This window comes from Hemitrygon akajei, chromosome 5 (assembly GCF_048418815.1).
Source record: "Hemitrygon akajei chromosome 5, sHemAka1.3, whole genome shotgun sequence".
Lineage (NCBI taxonomy): Eukaryota > Metazoa > Chordata > Chondrichthyes > Myliobatiformes > Dasyatidae > Hemitrygon > Hemitrygon akajei.
This window is the reverse complement of record NC_133128.1, coordinates 51459764-51478712: the sequence shown is the minus strand read 5'-3', so window position 1 is coordinate 51478712 and position 18949 is coordinate 51459764. Positions and strand designations below refer to the sequence as shown.

General features: G+C 38.6%; 1 protein-coding gene across 4 annotated transcripts in view; it reads left to right on the top strand.

The window, feature by feature from the left end:
- Positions 1–18949, top strand: part of usp9 (ubiquitin specific peptidase 9) — a 284080-nt gene that overhangs the window by 116038 nt on the left and 149093 nt on the right. For all 4 annotated transcript variants that reach the window (XM_073045518.1, XM_073045519.1, XM_073045520.1 and 1 more), the window contains 4 exons: positions 4437–4541; positions 5186–5392; positions 11633–11769; positions 18711–18844. In XM_073045518.1, the coding sequence (XP_072901619.1) occupies positions 4437–4541; positions 5186–5392; positions 11633–11769; positions 18711–18844 (583 nt within the window). The remainder of the gene's footprint in view (positions 1–4436; positions 4542–5185; positions 5393–11632; positions 11770–18710; positions 18845–18949) is intronic.

Below are 18949 nucleotides of genomic sequence, written 5' to 3'. Positions count from 1 at the left end.
GAAGTAGAGATGCTACTGTGCTGTCTTTGTAATTGACTTAGGTGCTGGGCCCAGGACAGGTCCTTACAGCACCGAGGAATTTAAAGTTACCAACCCCCTCTATTTCTGATCCTCCGATGAGGACTGGCTCAGGGATCTCTGGGTTCCTTCTACTAAAGTCAATCATATTGGACAACAATGTTTTTCAAAACTGTTGCTTCCTCAGAAATTATTTTTGTTCATGATAGACCACTTGAAGCCAAACACTAATATCATTTTAGATTACTTGTATCACATAGGATTTTGGAGAAACAAGGAATTAACTTTTATTCAATATGATAAGACCATAAGATATAGGAGCAGAATTAGACTATTTGACCCATCAAGTATGCTCCTCCATTTCATCATGGCTGATCAGTTTTCCTTCTCAGTTCGTCTCTTCCACATATCCTTTCATGCTCTGACTAATCAAGATTTTATGAATCTCTGTCTTAAATATTGCTGCCACAGACCACTCTCTGGCTAAAGAAATTCCTCCTCATCTCAGTTCTAAAAAGACCGGCCCTCTGAGTTTGTGTTCTCCCCCACCATAGGAAAATCCTTCCCGCATCTACTCTTTCGAAGTCTTTCACGTTCATTCGTTCTACTTATTTTTCTGAATTCCAGTGAGTACACGTTTAGAGTCATCAAACACTCTTTGTATGACAAGCATTTCAATCCTGGAATCCATTTTCGTGAACATTCTCTGAACTTTCTCTGATGTCAGCACATCCTTTCTTTAAAAAGGGGTCCAAAACTGTTCTCAATACTCCGAGTGAGGCTTCACCAGTGCTTTATAAAGCCTCAACATTACATCCTTGCTTTTCTATTCCAATCAACTTGAAATTAATGCTAATACCGCATTTGCCTTCCTCACCACTGACTCGACCTGAAAATTAAATGACTCCTGTGTGAGAACTTCCAAGTCCTTTTGCACCTCAGATTTTTGAATTTTCTCTCTGTTTAGAAAATAGTCTGTCCTTTTTTCTTCTTCTACTAAAGTGCATGACCATATAGTTCCTGCCACTGCATTCCATCTGCCACTTCTTTGCCCATTTTCCTAATCTGTCCAAAGTCCTGCGGCAGCCTCTCTACTTACTCAACCACCTGCCCCTTCACCTATCTTTGTATTGTCTGCAAACAGCCACAAAGCCATCAGTTCTGTCATCCAAATCATTGATACATAATGTAGAAAGAATCGGTCCCAACCTATGTTCCCTCTAAGCTGTGCGCGTGTGCGAGCGCGCACGTTTTTCAACCAGTGCACAAAGGAAATTAATATATGCACAAGAGGTTAGTTACCTAAAATAATGTAGTAATTAATAATAATACTTATTGAAAATAATCTTTGAGCTAAATGTTTCTGTTAACTAGTTAGTCGGTTTTTCAAATACCACAATGCGCGTCACTAATTTACGTCACCTCACCTTTCCTGTTCTGGTTTGTACAGCTGTATCATGGCGGCAGCCATCTTTGGCAGACAGTGTTCATATTGTAAACTTCACATTTGGTGATGAACAAGTTAATGCCTTATGTCTAAAATAGCTGAAAATACTGTAATAGTTAGAGAGTTTAATGATTTCAAATTTTCCGTGCAAGAAAAAATTAAATCCAAACTGATTTCAAACTTTGCTTAAATGGTGGTATTTGTACTTCAAAATTAACAATTTTGTGACCTTGCACAGTTGATAGACATTGGGGGAACCTTTTTTTCGTCTGGTGCACACTGTGAGTGATGATACCTCCATGTTTTGACGGTCAAAACGAGCGTAGAAAGCATCGAGCTCATCTGGAAGCAAAGCCTTGCTTTCATCTATGTTCGATTTAACTTTATAAGAGGTGATAGTATTCAAGCCCTGCCACAACTGTTAAGCATCATTCGTTGCCACTTTGCCCAAGAGATTCCTTTTTGGAGGTTGTACCTGGACTTCTTGTGACTCTCTTTGACACCAGACTTGAATGCCTCTGATCTGGTTCTCAGCAGATTGTAGATCTCATGGTTCATCCAGGGCTTCTGATTGGGGAAAACTCAGAATGATTTTGTTGGGATACACTCATCCACACCATGGTGTGTATTCATTCAGATCCAGAAATGAATCCTTGAACAGGCCCACTGCACTGACTCAGAGCAATCTAAAAGCCACTCTTCTGCGCCCATTGGCTGTCTTAGTCTCTGGGCTTTGCTCTTTAGCCTCTCCCTGTATGTTAGTAGAAGGACAGCCAGGTGATCTAATTAACAGAAATGTGGCCTGGGCATGGAGTTTAACAACATGTGTTGGGACCTCTGGTACTACTGCACACTTGCTAGCAAGATGCTGGGTGGAGGGTGTCTCATCTTTTTGCATTTGAGCCTTGCTTGGAGTTTCCAACCCCTGCCTTGCTTCTGGCCATGGCATTGCTTAAAGCTACCATACCTGCCTGTTATACCAAGATCTTTAGACGATCATAAAATCTGTAGATCACTAAGTTGATTTATTAGACAGAAATTATGTGCTGTAGATTGCAATGAGAGGTATATTTAGAAGTATTGCCCGCAGCCAACAATGTCACCGTGGTTCACTGACACCATCATGACATATATTGGATAAAGAGGGTACCCCAAGAATTCTAAACAAGAATTGTTACACATGTCCAACAAAAGGCAGGTGTAACTTGGGGCCATGAAAATGGTTTGTTCCATGTGAGAATTAATTCAGCGAGGCCTATAAGTGTGTTAATGGAAAAGGAACTTGTAGAGGCTTTATGCGAGGAAGAAGCGGAGGGTCCTTTCTGTGTGCTACAATCACAGATCAACTCACTAGGAGACATTGAGAAACTGTCAATGTAGTGAGCAGTTCAGCCTTATTAGGAATGAAGGAATATCAGGCAGAATGAAAGAAACACATGATAAACGGGAATCCATTCCTCTAGCTTCAATATGAGTGACAGCTTTTTGGAGATACTGATCTCAGCTTCTCATCATCAATGCTGTAAAGCTAACTTCCTTGACTAGATACACCTTCCAACAGTATGTACATTGGTTATTAGCATGCTGAATGGTAGTATCTATCTGGTCTGCAAGCTTCCTTGAACTGAGCAACTTAGTGTTAATTGTTTTGAAACAAGCAAATTTTGTAACCCATTGTTTTATGCTGCAACTCCTTGAGCAGCAATAAACCAGGTGCAGTTACTTTCTGCAGTCAGAGAGACTGCTATATACAGAGCTTATTTGGAAAGCTGCTATATAGACTGTACTTTTAACTTTAAACTGATTACTGCTTGCCATTTACATTTTAAGAACTGAAGACCATCTCCCATTTAAACAAACAAAGCATATAGTTGGAAGTTTTCTTATAACTGTTTGCTCTTACACGTGGCAGCTGCTATGTTTAGAAAACGAACTTGGCAAAACATGAGGCCCCCAGCCCAGGAAGTGAATATTCATCACAGTTGGCAGCAAGGAAGACGACCAAAGCTTGCAGTGGAATCTGGAACAACTTAACTAATAGAATGTGCAAGAGTAGATCTTGTATTGATGATTAAATAGTTTCTTAAATGGCCAACTATATATTCCTCCAAAGACTGATCTTAGCTGGAATAGTTGCAGGTTATGCTTGTATTCTATGCAGTTTCACCTCGTTAATCTTCAGTCTTTACTTGGTTAAGATCTAGGATACCACAGCCTTGTGTTTGTAAACATGTATGTAAATGTTGGCATTTCAGAGAGTGATAAAATTTCCCAAATGAAAGTGCACTTCATCTGAGTTAAGATGTATTATTGACCTGATGAGAAGCATTTTGGTGATATCCTCCCATAGTTCAATATCTGATTGTTGGAATTTTTTGCCCTCTAAGCCCTTTCAAACTGTTGATAGTAGAGCAGAGGCTACTAATATTTGAGCACTGAAACTGCAGCTAATAAGCAATAGTGGAAGCCTTACATTGCACAAAACTGACAAATTGGAGCATCCACCTATATTACCTGATAACTAGGTAATCTGATTAGGGTTTAACTACTAAAGACCAATTCTGTTCTACATTAGTTTGAGGGACTACATATAATCAAAACTTACATTGTGTTGCAGTTAATCATTAAATAATTGAATGCTTAATGTTTATCTGAATAAATGTACCTCTGATCATTTTTTCCTAGTTTTGCATCGAAGCAATGACTTAACTAGAGTGCTAAGTTTTCAGACAGGTTGGTTGGTCCTTATGATAACTTTGTGTGAGACTATTGCTGTTGTTTGAAGGATGACTTCATAGCTAATGAATCAATTTTGCACTGTATAGAGATTATATTTTTATTGTAGTTTTAGTGCTTGTATGTAATATTTTAAGGGGGAAGGGTACAAGAGTCCCAATTCTTGAAGGCCATTAACAAAATAAAATTGTGCCTGAATAATTGATTTTAATATCATCTTTCTTTCTTTGTGTAGGCAGGTAAACATGAGGCGATTGTGAAAAATGTCCATGATCTACTTGCAAAATTGGCATGGGATTTTTCTCCAGAACAGCTTGACCATCTTTTTGATTGCTTTAAGGTAGAATTAATTTAATAAGTTATCAACTGTTAACTCATTTAAAAAACATTTATTTAGTTTGTGTTTTAATTATTGACACATGTATCAAGATACAATGAAACACTTGTATATTATTCATACAGATCAGATCATTACACAGTGCATTGAGTTAGAACAAGATAAAACAATAACAATGTAGAATAATGTGTTAAAAGCTACAGAGAAAGTGCAGGTAAACAAAGTGCAAAGTCATAACAAGGTAAATTGAGGTCACAAATCCATTTTATTGCATTAGAGGTCCATTCATGTATCTGATAACTGCAGCATAGAAGCTGTCCTTGAGAAAATCTTTGGGGTGGGTGGGGTCTTAGATTACATTGCTCCTTTACTGAGGCAGCGGAAGAAGAGATAGAAGTTCATCGAGATGAGGCTGGGTTCCGTGATGTGTTGAGCTGTGTCCACAACTCTGCAGTGTCTTGTTAGATGCGGACCAGTTTCCATGCTAAGCTAGATAAAATACTTCCTATGCTGGGCAGTTTTTAAAAAAAAATATTGATAAGGATCAACAGGGTCATGCCAATTTCTATGGCCTTTTGAGATAAAGGCATTGAGAAGCTTTCTTGGCCATGACACCAACGTTTATTCAGTAACTTTTTAACTCGCAGGCAAGTTGGACAAATGCAAGTAAAAAGCAGCGTGAAAAGCTTCTGGAATTGATTCGTCGTCTTGCTGAGGATGACAAAGATGGGGTAATGGCACATAAAGTCCTAAATCTGCTGTGGAATTTAGCACATAGTGATGATGTACCTGTTGACATAATGGATCAAGCTTTAAGCGCACACATCAAAATCCTGGATTATAGTTGTTCTCAGGTAAGGAAAAGCAGAATCTTACAAAAGATAATCAGAAATGTTTCAGCTTTTTAAAGTTTTGCATTGTTTCTGACATATGAACAATATTGAATGGCTGCTTGATCTCCCCTGTGATAGGTGCCTTGTCTTCAGGGATTGTTATTTAATAACTTGGTACATAAATCTACCTGATTCATAACTAGCTTATCCTTAGCTATTGACTAGCTGCTAATCTAGAAGGAAGCAGCTTTTATAGTCAACTACATAATTATTAGAATGGAATATTGATGCACTGTCTTTGTGAAAGATGGGTGCAAAAGATTTGTTTGACTCTAATGGATATCTAATCATCCTAGTAATGAGTGTACTATTCTGCCAGGTTTGATCTTTTTGATAGCTGCAGATAATTTTCACTGGATACTTTGGGCTAAGCGTGGGGAAAAAATTGCTCAGGTATTCAAGTAGTGTATGAAATAATGCATGTGGGTGTCTTAATGTAGTTTTTTTTTAAAAGCTAGTATATTTTTGCTAACATTCAAAAGCTGGTAATCTAATGGGAAGCAAGCACTCTTTTCTGAAGTCAAGTACCAAAATAAGGATTTTTTTTACCTTCCCTTGCAAGCTCCTTAAGTGTTTTTATTTTAAATAAATTCATTTTGGGGGTTCCTGAAGTTCCTCCTGTAAATGGCAAATTCATAGTTTTTAATAGCATGATGAAGTATCCAATTGACTAAATAACATTCAAAACCTAGTTTTGTAAAATAAGTGATGAGGACGTACTTTATTTTATACTCTTGGTGTCAATAAGATAACCCTGTATTTCCATTTGTTTTGGGCACAAAAAAAATCAAAATTGTTACTGCAATGTGAACTGCAGACTTAGTTTTTGTTCCATTCATCTAACCCAGCAGTTCCCAAACTTTTGAGGTTACTGACCCCTTGGCTCCCAGACCACATCCCCAGTACACCCCTCTCACTTTTCATCCATTACATAAAAACAATAAAGAATTTTGATTTACGATGCACAGTGAAAGAAAATAGGAACTGCAAATTTAAAGCAGTGACAAATATTTTCAAAAATTATTTGAATCTATTTAAAGCTACAAATAAAATTATTTAAATACAGTAGAACAATTTTCATCAGCAATTTTAGGGCATACGTTAGGAGTCCAACTATTCACTACTTCACTGCTTTTTTCACCTCTCAATGAGTTTCTCAATATCAGGCTAAATGTCACACAGATGGAGTCTCTGATCACATATTCAGTAAGTTGCAGTCGGTTTCATTGTTTTGAAGGAAGCTCCACTAAGTATGTCAAAAATGCAATAAAGAACATACTGACGTTTTTCCACAGTGCAGGATAGCGTTCAGTAGTTTCTTTCTGCAACTGAAGGTCTTAATATGACTTTTTGAAACTCTACTTCGGCACAGTCATTTTGTAGAGAGATCGGTTCTTCCTCCATCCTTCCTGTTAATTCCTCATTACAAGTGTTCAGGAGTGGATTTATTACCCAATCTGGTATTTGGGTTGAGAGAGCATCCTGAAATCTCTCTAACGTGTCTTTATACATTTCACCCTTTTGGGCGCAGTATACTTGAAGGTCATTCTTCATCTGGTGTTCTTTCTCTGCCAACTTGGAGAGGCTTGGAAATTGGAAAAGGCTGCGTCAGCCAATATTGCACTTACATATCGGGTTAACTTGGACAAAATGTGAAGGTGACTGATTTGACTTTGATAAGATTCACACCATTTCCTTGTAGTTAATTTCATGAAAGTTTGTGAATAATTCTGACAAATAAACAACGTCATGCCTAATATTCTTGAGCTTATTACTGAATAAAATATTCGAGTCTTCAAAGAATTTTATCAGTTTCAAAAAGCACATTAAAAAAGTTTCAAGTAGTATTCTTTTGAGAGCCATCTAACTTCTGTGTGCAACAGCAAGCAACTTGTATACCGCTTTTCAAGCAAAAGTTAGTTGAAAGTGCTTTATATAGAGCAAGATAGAAAAGTTAAACATCAAATTGCAGGCAATATATAAGAGAATAAAATCACAAAAAAATAGATATGATAAATAGAAGTTACAATCTGAGTGATTCTAATTAAAAGCTACAAAAAAAGAAAAGTTTTAAGCCTTGATTTAAAAGAGCTTAAAGTTGGGTTGACTTCAGATCCTCTGGAAGGTTATTCCATATATGTGGAGCAGAGTAACTAAAAGCTGCTTCAGTTTTGACCCTCAGGACGGTAAGCAGACCCACCCCAGACGACCTGATCTCAGGAAGGTTCATAACGCAGCAAAAGATCAGCGATGTATTTTTGCCCTAGACCATTCAGTGCTTTATAAACCAGTAGTAATATTTTAAAGTCAATCCTCTGATGGACCGAAAGCCAGTGTAGCAGTCTGAGAACTGGAGTAATATGCTCTACTTTCTTGATCTTAGTGAGGACTTTAGCAGCATAGTTCTGAATGAGCTGCAGTTGTCTGAGGGACTTTTTACAGAGATCTGTGAAAATCCCATTACAGTACAGTGGGCCCTCCTTATCTGCGGATTTCATATGTGCGGATTCAACCAACCGCGGATCAGGAAAACCCGAAAGTTCTCTCTCCAGCACTCATTGCTTGAGCATACACAGACTTTTTTTTCTTGTCATTATTCCCTAAACAATACAGTATAACAACTATTTACATAGCATTTACATTGTATTAGGTATTATAAGTAATCTAGAAATTATTTTAAAGTACAGGCAGTCCCAGGGTTATGAATGAGTTCCATTCCTGAGTCCGTCTTTAAGTCAGATTTGAAGTCGGAAGAGGTATATCCAGTATTATTTAGCGTCAGTTAGTCAAACATTTTTCTTAGTATATAGTACATATTTTACCTTTCTATGCATATAAAACACTTAAGAAACATATGTATTTTAATAATTTAACCACTGCGTTGCTTAGTAATAATTGTAGCTTTCATTGGGGCAGGGCCTTTCACATTCTCCATTAAAGTTGTTCCGCTCGTTGACTGATTGTAGCCTAACGCCTTTCCAATGACAGATGGCGTTTCACCTCTTTCCGATCGCTTTATTACTTCCACCTTATTTTCAATCGTGATCGTGATTATTTTCGTGAACAGAAACACTGTGGATTCAGAACTGCACTGCCAGGTCCTAATGTCCATTGCACGGAGACATGTTAAGTAACGTCCGGGGTTCCGCTGGGTCCTGAAGACCACCACACTGATACATGTTAAATAAGGGACTTGAGCATCCGCGAATTTTGGTGTCCGCGGGGGGTCCTGGAACCAATCCCCCACAGATAAGGAGGTCCAACTGTAGTCAAGCCTACTAAAGATAAATGTTCAAATTGTTCATCATTCTCAATACAAAGCTCTGGAAATAGTCGAGAATTGAGAGCATGGGAGTTGATTTTATTTACTGCTGTGATGAAGTATTGAATAATTTGTGCAGTCAGTCACTTAGGTTTTTTGTGACAATGTATTGTCTGTGAATTGCACAGTGAATTGTAAATACGTTAGGTATAACTTTTCTAGTAAGTACTAACCCCGCAATGGTGTCCTGTAATTGATGGTGCCCCATTTGTTGCACAAACAAGAATGTTGGGGAGCAGAATGTCCTTCAATTTGAAAAATTGCGCAAAAACCCAAAATATTGTCTCCCATTTTATATCTGTTTCTTGTCCTCTTGGAAATAATGACTCTTGAACCATGCTTTCATCTTTTATGAAACAAAGATGACCAAGTAGCAAAAATTCGTTGCCTGGCAAAGTTGACTCATCTAACTGCAGAGCAAATTTTGATATCTGAAGCATGTTGCACGATGCATCTTACACATTCTCAGACATTTCACTCCTTTGTCTTTGAACAGAGTTGTTACTGAGTGGAATCACTTTTATTCAGTGGTCCCCAACCACTGGGCCGCAAAGCATGTGCTACTGGGCCACGAGGAAATGATATGATTTGGCGATATGAAACGATCTGAGTCAGCTGCACCTTTCCTGATTCCCTGTTGTCACACCCACTGTTGAACTTGAATGCATGCGAGGTGATTACCCACATGAGGTAATCAGTTGCTTTAGCACACCGAATGTTCATGGGGAACCCGGTGCTAATACATTTGCAGATGACCTAATTCGGCCTCAGGTTTCATAAGTAGCAGAGCAGCTACCTTGCTGCGATCTGCTGAAAGTCCTCCCTCGAGCCAAATTTCTGTTGGCCGATAGATGCTACCTACCTACACAGGGGGCGGGTGCACCCCCTGTCGCACTCCTTCTCATTCGGTCGGTCGCTCTCTCTGGACTGCGACCGCCGCGGCCCTGGCACAGGGACCTCCGGCCCTTACTTTGTCCTCTCACCCCACCCACGACCAGCCGCACCTGGCTAAGGCATCTGGCGGCGGGCGGGAGGCTGGAGTTCGGGCCCGGAAGCTGTCTAATGAGGCAATGAAATCCTCAAAACTGCTTCGGCACCTTGAGTCCAAGCACCCTGCACTTAAAGACAAACCAGTTTTTTGAGCGGAAAAAACATGAGCAAGCGGGACAGAAGCAAGTGCTGAGAGCCACGAAAACTAAATTGTGGAATAGATTGGACATAAGGAGCCCCCTTCAAGTATCGCTGTCTCCCATCACCCCTCGATAATACCGTGATGCTCCCACTGATTCAGCGATATTGGTGTGTTGGAATGATTTTATATGTTCATATGAGGAAAATATGCGCTGTGTGTTTAATATCCAAACGTTACTTAAAATGTTATGATGCTATTGACTTATAAGTGACTGATAATTGACATCACTATATTCATGCGAGGAAAATATGCGCTGTGTTTAATATTAAATTTGTTAGATAAACCCTTTTAGAATGAAATTGAGTGTATTAGCCACTTATAAGTGACTCATAGTTGACTTATCACCTATATTCCGGTCGTGATTAACACCCCCGGTCGGCTGGTCCGCAAGAATATTGTCAATATTAAACCGGTTGGCGGTGCAAAGAAGGTTGATGACCCCTGTTTTAATTATTCGGCCTGGTGACTTATGCAAAGCCATTCTCAGAACCTCCCTTACTGCTGGCAGAAACAGTTCTCCAATTGTATGGGGATTTCCAGAATTAGCAATGAAATATTGCACGAAGCACGCAAACCATTACTGTTTTGTTGTGATGTTCTGGCAAACAGGATTTGAAGTGTTTTTCATTTCTGGAAGTTTTTACTAAGTGACTGGAAATAAGCCAAGTTCTTATTTGCTTTATCAGAGTGTATTCTCTTCAAATGTTCAAGGATCGTTGCCTCACTTAAAAAACTTTTCACACAACAGACTCATTGGCTGCTGTTGCTTGCTTTTACTGGTATAAGTCCATATTTCAGATACTCCACACTCTACTGACCACTCTTTAGTTCGATCTACTTCTGCCATTTTTGTTGTGGATTAATGACAAGTTCAATCGCCTTTGGTTTAAGTCCAACTGACTCTGCCTGAGCTACATAAAGTGGGGCAGCGATATCTTGGTTGAGCTATGGGCTAGAGAAATATGGTCAAGATCATTTGGAAGGGCAGATTCTGAGCTTTACCCCACTGTACACCATATCCTAATTCACAGGAATTGTGTAACTGCGTGATTAGTGTCTGGGAATCGTGCTAGCTAACACTGTACTACAGTAGTAAATGGCAGTAATGTGCCTTCAAGGTTTGGAACTAAAACAATTTCTTCAGTCCAGATTTCTCATGATGTGCCAAATACAGAAGCGTCACATTGCTTTTCAACAACTTTCCTGCTCCTCGAGCAAAGTCTAAGAGACCAGTGGGTTAGCAAGAAATGAGGTGATTACGTGACCATCGAGGCATGGAGAATTAAATGATAATAATAAGTAATTAATTGCTTAAATTAAGCCTGTAATCCCTCAGAAGTACCCCCCTTCACCACCAAGTGCTACAGACCCCCCCCACCCATTTTATCTTTAGAGCCACCTTAAAAGCTCACTGCTCCTGGGTGGGGGTGGGGGGACGAGATATTGACCATTTTGGGAACCACTGAGCTAACTTTTAAGATAAATCAATAATTACTTACAGTTTGTTGATTATTTACATGCACAAAATTTTCCCAGGTTTCAAAATACATCATTTGGTTCAAAAACTGAGAATGTAAGAAAACATAAGTATATTTATGGGGATTTGGCATTATTAGTGCTTATTGATGGTGATTAGTTTAACTTTTGATAATTATAAAATTACTAATGAAAGTTGCTATTTAAATAGGATCGGGACACCCAAAAGATTCAGTGGATAGATCGTTTTGTAGAAGAACTCCGTACAAATGACAAATGGGTCATTCCTGCTTTGAAGCAAATTAGGGAAATCTGCAGTTTATTTGGAGAAGCACCGCAAAATTTAAGGTAAGAGTAAAGACTGGTTATAATTTGTGGTGGACAGGCTCAGAAGCAGTAAGCTCGCTCGGTGTCATTTATATTTTGCAAATAACATGTCCTTACTTGAAAAGGTTGTTTTCTGATTATATTCATGATTAAACTCCTGAAATAGTTTTCACATATAACACCTATAGCATTTTTAAAATTCTCATTTATCTGGTGTCGAATAGAAATTAACCTTATTTAGGTCTGAGGTCCTCGATTAATAACTTTACATTGCCTTAATTGCTGCTTTTATGTGCAGCAGTACATGCAGTCTTAAAATGCATTTTAGAGAGTTAATCTGGCATGGAGTTAAATAAACAACAGAAGAGCACAAAGATGTAATTTTACCTGTTGTGTTGGTATAAATGCATACATTTTAAATGGAAGGTTGTTTTTATAATATTACAGTTTCAGATTACTGATGTGCATTTTATCTGGTCAATTCATTGTTCAGCCTGTAACTACACAAATCAGAGTCAGGCTGATGCATAGCCATTTACTCTATACACAATTAGCCTCATTATACCAGCACTGTGCCTATGTGCTTATCATGATATTTAACAGAGCAGTGCATACTTTTGCAGATTTTCTAGCGTCATGTTTGAAATTTTGCCCACCGAGATACAATTACAATTCTGTCATGGACATTCCCAAGCCCGGCTGCAAAAGGAGGAGGGTAGGACAGTGAGTTAGCAACTCCATCCCGTAAAAACCCAGTCCCAAAGAAATGCCAGCAGAGGCTCTGGAGACCTCATCCTGGGAGAGGAAGGATATGCCAACAAAATGGGCTACACCCGGGAACAATTTTAAAGACTGGCCCAGGATAAAGGTCTCTGGCGAGCTACTGTTGGCTGTCTCTGCCCCAGTAATGGTGAAGGGCAGAAGAAGAAGAGATGCAAGTACAGCAGTGTCATAAATTTCATGGGAGAAATTGGTTGCCAAGAAATGGCTTTTATTTATAAATTGTGTTTGTATGCTTTATTTTGATGTTTTTAATAAGTTTAGAATGATTTTAAATGTTTGAATGTCAAATTACTTGCAAGCATTTCATGACCCTGATAGCTTTGGCAGCTTGAAGCCTGGATGAAGAAACAACACAAATCATATCATTCAGTTTATATTTCATAGCACACTATCAATTATTTTTCACGCCAAATTAAACCATTCAGGAGATTTGAGTGTGCCAATCTGCAGTATTCAGACATGGATATCTGCTTGCACAAAGCCTCTTGTATAATTTTGACGAAGCAAATCTAAATCTCTAACATTATTGTATGAGACCCATTTTCAGCTAGCTGTTTTTCTTTCCCAACCTGCCTCTCCCAATCCAATCAGTAATATTCTTAATTTTTACCACACACGAGGTTCAATTTCCCAGACCTCTGAACATTTAATTTCCTGTTTCTGTGCCATTTAAGAGATTTTTTTTGCATTGTTATTGAATGTCTTGCAATTTATTTATCATTGTGGTTGTAATCCCAGAGTTTAGCATCTGGTTTAAGGGAACTCAGGTTGATAAAGTAAATGTTGACAGTTGTATGGTAGTTCTCTTGTTTATCTGCTTGCACATTCAGCTCAAAAGAGATAAGAGTATCTAATGTAGGCTGGAACATATGTTATATTTTGGGTGATATTTTAAGTGAAACCTGTTGTCATGTGATATATTTCACATCCATACAATGTCATTACAGCAAAATACATTAGTTCGCTAGCCAACAATTATGCTTAAGTAACATTTAAAACGTCTGATCATTTATTTCATTATAATCTGTGGGAACTTGCTATGGACAAATAGGATGTATAACTTGATATGGTACCTTGTTTAGACCGCACTTGAGTTCATGTTATGGTTATGGTTTAAAAAGTGGCAGTACTGGGGAAAGTTCAAAAATAATTCACACAAATGATCATTGGAAAGAGTGGGAATATTTGAAATTGCTTGGATTTCTCTCTGGAAAGTGGTAAAGGAGGGTTTCTTCAGCGGAGTAAAACTACAAAAAGTTGGAAGATGTGGAGGCACATAGCAAGTTGATAGATTCTTGATTAGTCAAGGCATAATGGGATATGGGGAGAAGGCAGAAGATCGGGGCTGAGAAGTGTCAGTCATGATGAAATGGCAGGGTACATTCGACGGGGCCAAATGGCCTAATTCTGCTCCTCTATTGAATGGTATAGGCCTGCAAGGTGCAAATGATGTACTTGAGTCTAAGAAATATGTGAAATCATTTAAGGAGGAAATCAGGAAGGCTAAGAGAACACAGACTGACACGGTGAAGGAGAATATCAAGGGCTTCTGCAGATGTATTAAGAGCAAAAGGATAGCAAGGGTCGAAATTAGTCCTCTGGAAGATCAGAGTGGTCATCTTTTCATGGAGCCAAAAGAGAGGAGGAGAACTTAAAAAGAATTTTTGCATCTGTATTTACTTGGGAGACGGGCTTTGGAGGATAACTAATGTTCTCCTTAAGAAAAGCACTAGGAATAAACCAAGAAATTATAGACCACTGAGCCTGACATCAGTAGTGGTTAAGTTATTGGAAGGTATTTTAAGAGACTGGATGTACAAGTACAGTGAATTCCAGTTAATTGGGACACATTGGGACCAGCACATTTTGACCCAATTAAACTGCTGCTCCAATAAGCCAAAGTTTCATGGAAATTGTTAAAAAGGTATAAAAAGGGCAAATTGCCACTTTTTAATATAACAAATTGTGTATTTAAGTGAAATACAGAACAAATTTTCAATAACTGCCAATATCACTGCAGTACTATAAAACTCTTTTAGTTCTTGATAGTCATCAGCGAAGGAATTCATCCTCTGTATGCTGCCATGTGTGGGGTGTCCAGCAAAGTGTAGAACCTTGTGAAGGGCTTGTTTTTTCTATGCTGGTACAGCTTGCTCACCTTTGGTCCCCTTTAGACACTGACCTCTCACCCGTGGCTCCAAGTAGCTGTTTGCATGCCACAGTGGCCACACAGCAGTACACCACTTTGACAGGTGGGCTAAACCAGATGAGGATAGCCAGTGGGCCTCATACACTGGTGAAATTAGGGAGATGTCTGTCCTAACATGTGAAGTCAGCTCTGGTGGACTAGGCAGATGAAATCAACAGTGAGATCCAGTGATTTAAGACAGCTGTTCTGCAACACTGTGGAGGGTGAAGACATGATAGGACAGAAAAGAAGTCAACCAAACAAGACCCCAGTTTGTGACAATTACTCATACCAATGGACCTGAACTTGCAAGGTCAAGAGGGTGGAACTATCCCAGTGTAACGGCATTTTCACTTTTAAAAACTTTCCTGCACAGATTTCACTGTCATCATCAGCTACAATGGACAGCCAACACTCAGCTGTATTCTTTTGATAGACTGTAAATGAACAAATTTAGCACAGATACCTAATGTAGATAATGGACTGCTTTTGGTGCTTGCATCCTTCCAGTCTTCATTTTCATTGTAATATTCAAGATGATTATTGGTACCTTCAAATTCTTTGTAGGTCCTAACTTGTTGAAGTATTGAAATATCAAATTCACTCCTGGCTGTTTCTGGTATCTCCAAGCTTCAATGCTTGAAACCGCAGTAAGCAAAACAATTCTAAATTGTCTTACTGCTTATTTCTCACCAACTATCAGTGACAAAAATCACTGCCTTTTGAGCACAAGCACACACAAATGATGCTATTTAAAATCTGATCACTCTAAGCAAAGCATAGTGTTTAACCTCCACACACGCTCAAGCGACTGACGCTAGTTAGAAACTGACAGCAATCTGCTGTCACAACTAAATGGCATAGTGTCCAAATAAACAAAGGGAATCTCGACTATTTTCTTGATTAGTCTTTGTTTAGGAGTTGCCCCAAATAAAAGGCTGCCTAATTAACTGATGGACCAATTAACTGGAATCCACTGTATTTGGATACACAGGGATTGATTAGTGATAGCTGGCATAGTTTTTTATGTGATAGGTGTGCCTAACTGATCTTATAGAGTATATTGAAGTTATCAGGAAAGCTGATGAAGGCAAGTCAGTGGACATTGTCTACATGGACTTTAGCAAGGCTTTTGACAAGGTCCCATCTGGGAGGTTGGTCAAGAATGTTCCGTTGCTTGGCATTCAAAATGAGGTAGTAAAATTAATAAATAATTTGGCTTTGTAGAAGAAGACAGATAGTAATAGTAGGTGGTTGCCTCTCTTACTGAAGACCTGTGACTAGTGGTGTGTCTTAGGGATTGGTGCTGGGTCTGTGTTGTTTGTCATCTGTATCAACAATCTGGATGATAAAGTGTTAAGCTCCATCTGTAAATTTACAGATGGCGCCAAGACAAGTGTGAGATGTTGTAATTTGGGAGGACAAACCAAGGGAGGACTGACACAGTGAGTGAAAAGACATTGATGAGTGGAGTAGAACAGAGGGGTCTGGGAATACTGATCCATAATTCTTGAAAGTGACATCATAGGTAGATCAGGTTGTAACGAAAGCCTTTGGCACATTCACCTTCATAAATCAACATATTGAGTACAGGGGTTGGGGTGTTATGAAGTTGTATAAGATGTTGGTGAGGCTTACTTTGGAGTACTATATGTAGTTCTGTCACCTACCTGAGTTTAAGGGAAAGATTGAATAGGTAAGGACTTTATTCCCTTGAGCGTAGCTGAATGAGGGGAGATTTGATGGAGGTTTACAAAATTGGAGAGCATGCTGTGAAGACAACTTTGTGATTGTGGTTATGGATTGGGTGAAAATCTGGTTCAATCTAGGGAAGTCATGTACTTTGATTAAAAGTACTATGATCTAAATGGAGAGAGACTACCAGTGAGTAAAGTTTGAAAGAATATCGTGCATGAATCACAAAAGTTAGTAGGCAGGTCCAACAAGCAATTATATGGCATTGTGGCTCCCATTGTGAAGGGTTGGAGTTAAAGATCAGTGAAGTTTTGTTACAGTTGTATCCTAGAATACCATGCCAAGTTTTGATCCCGTCACCTTTTTTTTTCAAAAAGATAAAGTAGCATTGGAGACAGTTGAAAGGTAATTCACTGGGCTAATCTCTGGGATGCAAAGATTGCCCCAGCAATGTTCCTTGGGGCTTAAAAGAATTTCAGATCACCTTATTCAATCAAGCTGTTCAGCTTTCTTTAAAATGACTGGATAGAGGCCTCTTTCTTTTCCTTTATCTTCATAAAAGGCTATGTTGGGGAAAGAAAAATTTAAAAATCAAATTATAACTGGTAAAACATTGCTGCATACTATTATGCAGAGGGACTTAGAATTGCTTATTTATGAATCACAAAAGGTTGTTTTGCAGGTGAAACAAGTTATTAAGAAGGCAAATGGAATCTTCATTGGTGGAGGAATTGATTTTAAGAGCAAGAAGGTTATGCTGCAACTATACAGGCTACTGATGAGGCCATAACTGGAGTACTGCTTGCAGTTCTGGTCTCCTTACTTGAGGAAAAATGTTCTGGCTTTGGAGGCGATGCAGATGAGGTTCACCATGTTGATTCTGGATATATATTAGTAACTTGCTGTTTTTTAAAGTTATGTTTTGCAATATACTGCTGCCACAATACAACAAATTTCATGACTTGCCAGTGATAATAAACCTGATTCTGATTGACACTAAAACTAGGGGACATAGTCTCAAGGTTTGACAGAAATGAGGAAAAACTACTTTGTAAGTAGTGAATCTGTGGAATTCTCTTCCCAGGGAGCTAGCAGAGGCTGCCTCATTAAATATATGTTGGACACAGGTAGATTTTTGCATAGCAGGAGAATTGAGGGTTATGGGGAAAAGGCAGGTAGGTGGAGCTGAGTTCACAGCATGATCAGCCAGAATATTATTGAATGGTGGGGCAGAGTTGATGAGCGATGGCTTACTGCTCTTCCTATCTTTTATGTTCTTATTTAAGACCATGCAAGGGAGCTTGACAGCGTAGATATTGGGATGTTTTTACTAGTTGAAGAATTGCAAAAAAGGGGGCATTGTTAGTATATAGGGGGCCAGTCATTTAAAATTAATGTGCATAGAAATTGCTTCTCAGGGTGGTGAATGTCTTGAATTTTTGTGTGTACTACTTTCAGGATTTGACCCAAATAGTCAATTTTTGCATGTATAGGTACTGTACCCAGTTTTATACAAGTTTACCCAAAGTGCCACACCATTCTATCCTTCATGAATTTTTTTGAGGAAATGTGTCAGGAAAGTTATCTACCTTTTTTATGCAATCCTATTACTTTCATCTAGCAAAATAGTGGCAATTTCAGTATACTCAACATGTCTTTTACTGTTTTGCCTCTTCTTCTCCTCTCCCCCCCCCCCCCCCCCCCCACTGCCAAGTTTGTATCTACAGGAGCTAACCCCAAAACTCATGGGATTGCATTTGTAGCAACCAATGGACTCAGTTTCAAGAACTCTTCATCTTGTTCTCTGTATGGATAACTTATTTCTTTATTAGTATTATTTCTTTTTTCTTTTATATTTGCACATTTTGTTGTCTTTTGCCTATTGGTTTTCACCAATCCTACTGGGTGCAGTCTTTAATTGATTCTATTATGGTTCTTGGATTTACTGAGTACGCCCGTAAGAAAATGAATCTCAGGTTATATATGGTGACATACATATACTTGAACTTTATCACAATTTTCTATAAGCCGCATCATCTTTAATAAACACAAGTTGAGAAAAAAATTGTTTCTCATTTACTTTTTCCACCAGTTCTATGCGGGGGAAAAAAATTCTGCTCAAATTTTTGAGTAGTGGTTTCAAGTACTGTCAGAGTAAATTTGTTAACCAAATGGTTAGGATGTGGGGATCACCTGTGTATTTATATTGGAAATTACTTTATTGTCCATTACTACAGTGGATATATTTTTGAGTATTATCCAGTGGCGCTGATTAACTCGTGCCTTTTCTTTGTAGTCAGACCCAAAGAAGTCCTCATGTGTTCTATCGGCATGATTTGATTAACCAGCTTCAACATAATCACTCATTGGTCACCTTGGTAGCTGAAAACCTCTCTGCATATATGGAGAACATACGGCAGTTTCACAAAGGTAAAGACACTACTGTGTTTCGTGAAAAATAAAATATTTATCACAATCTTAGTTTAAAGTTCTCACTTGATTTAATGCATTTAGTTGTGAAGAACTGGATTCCCA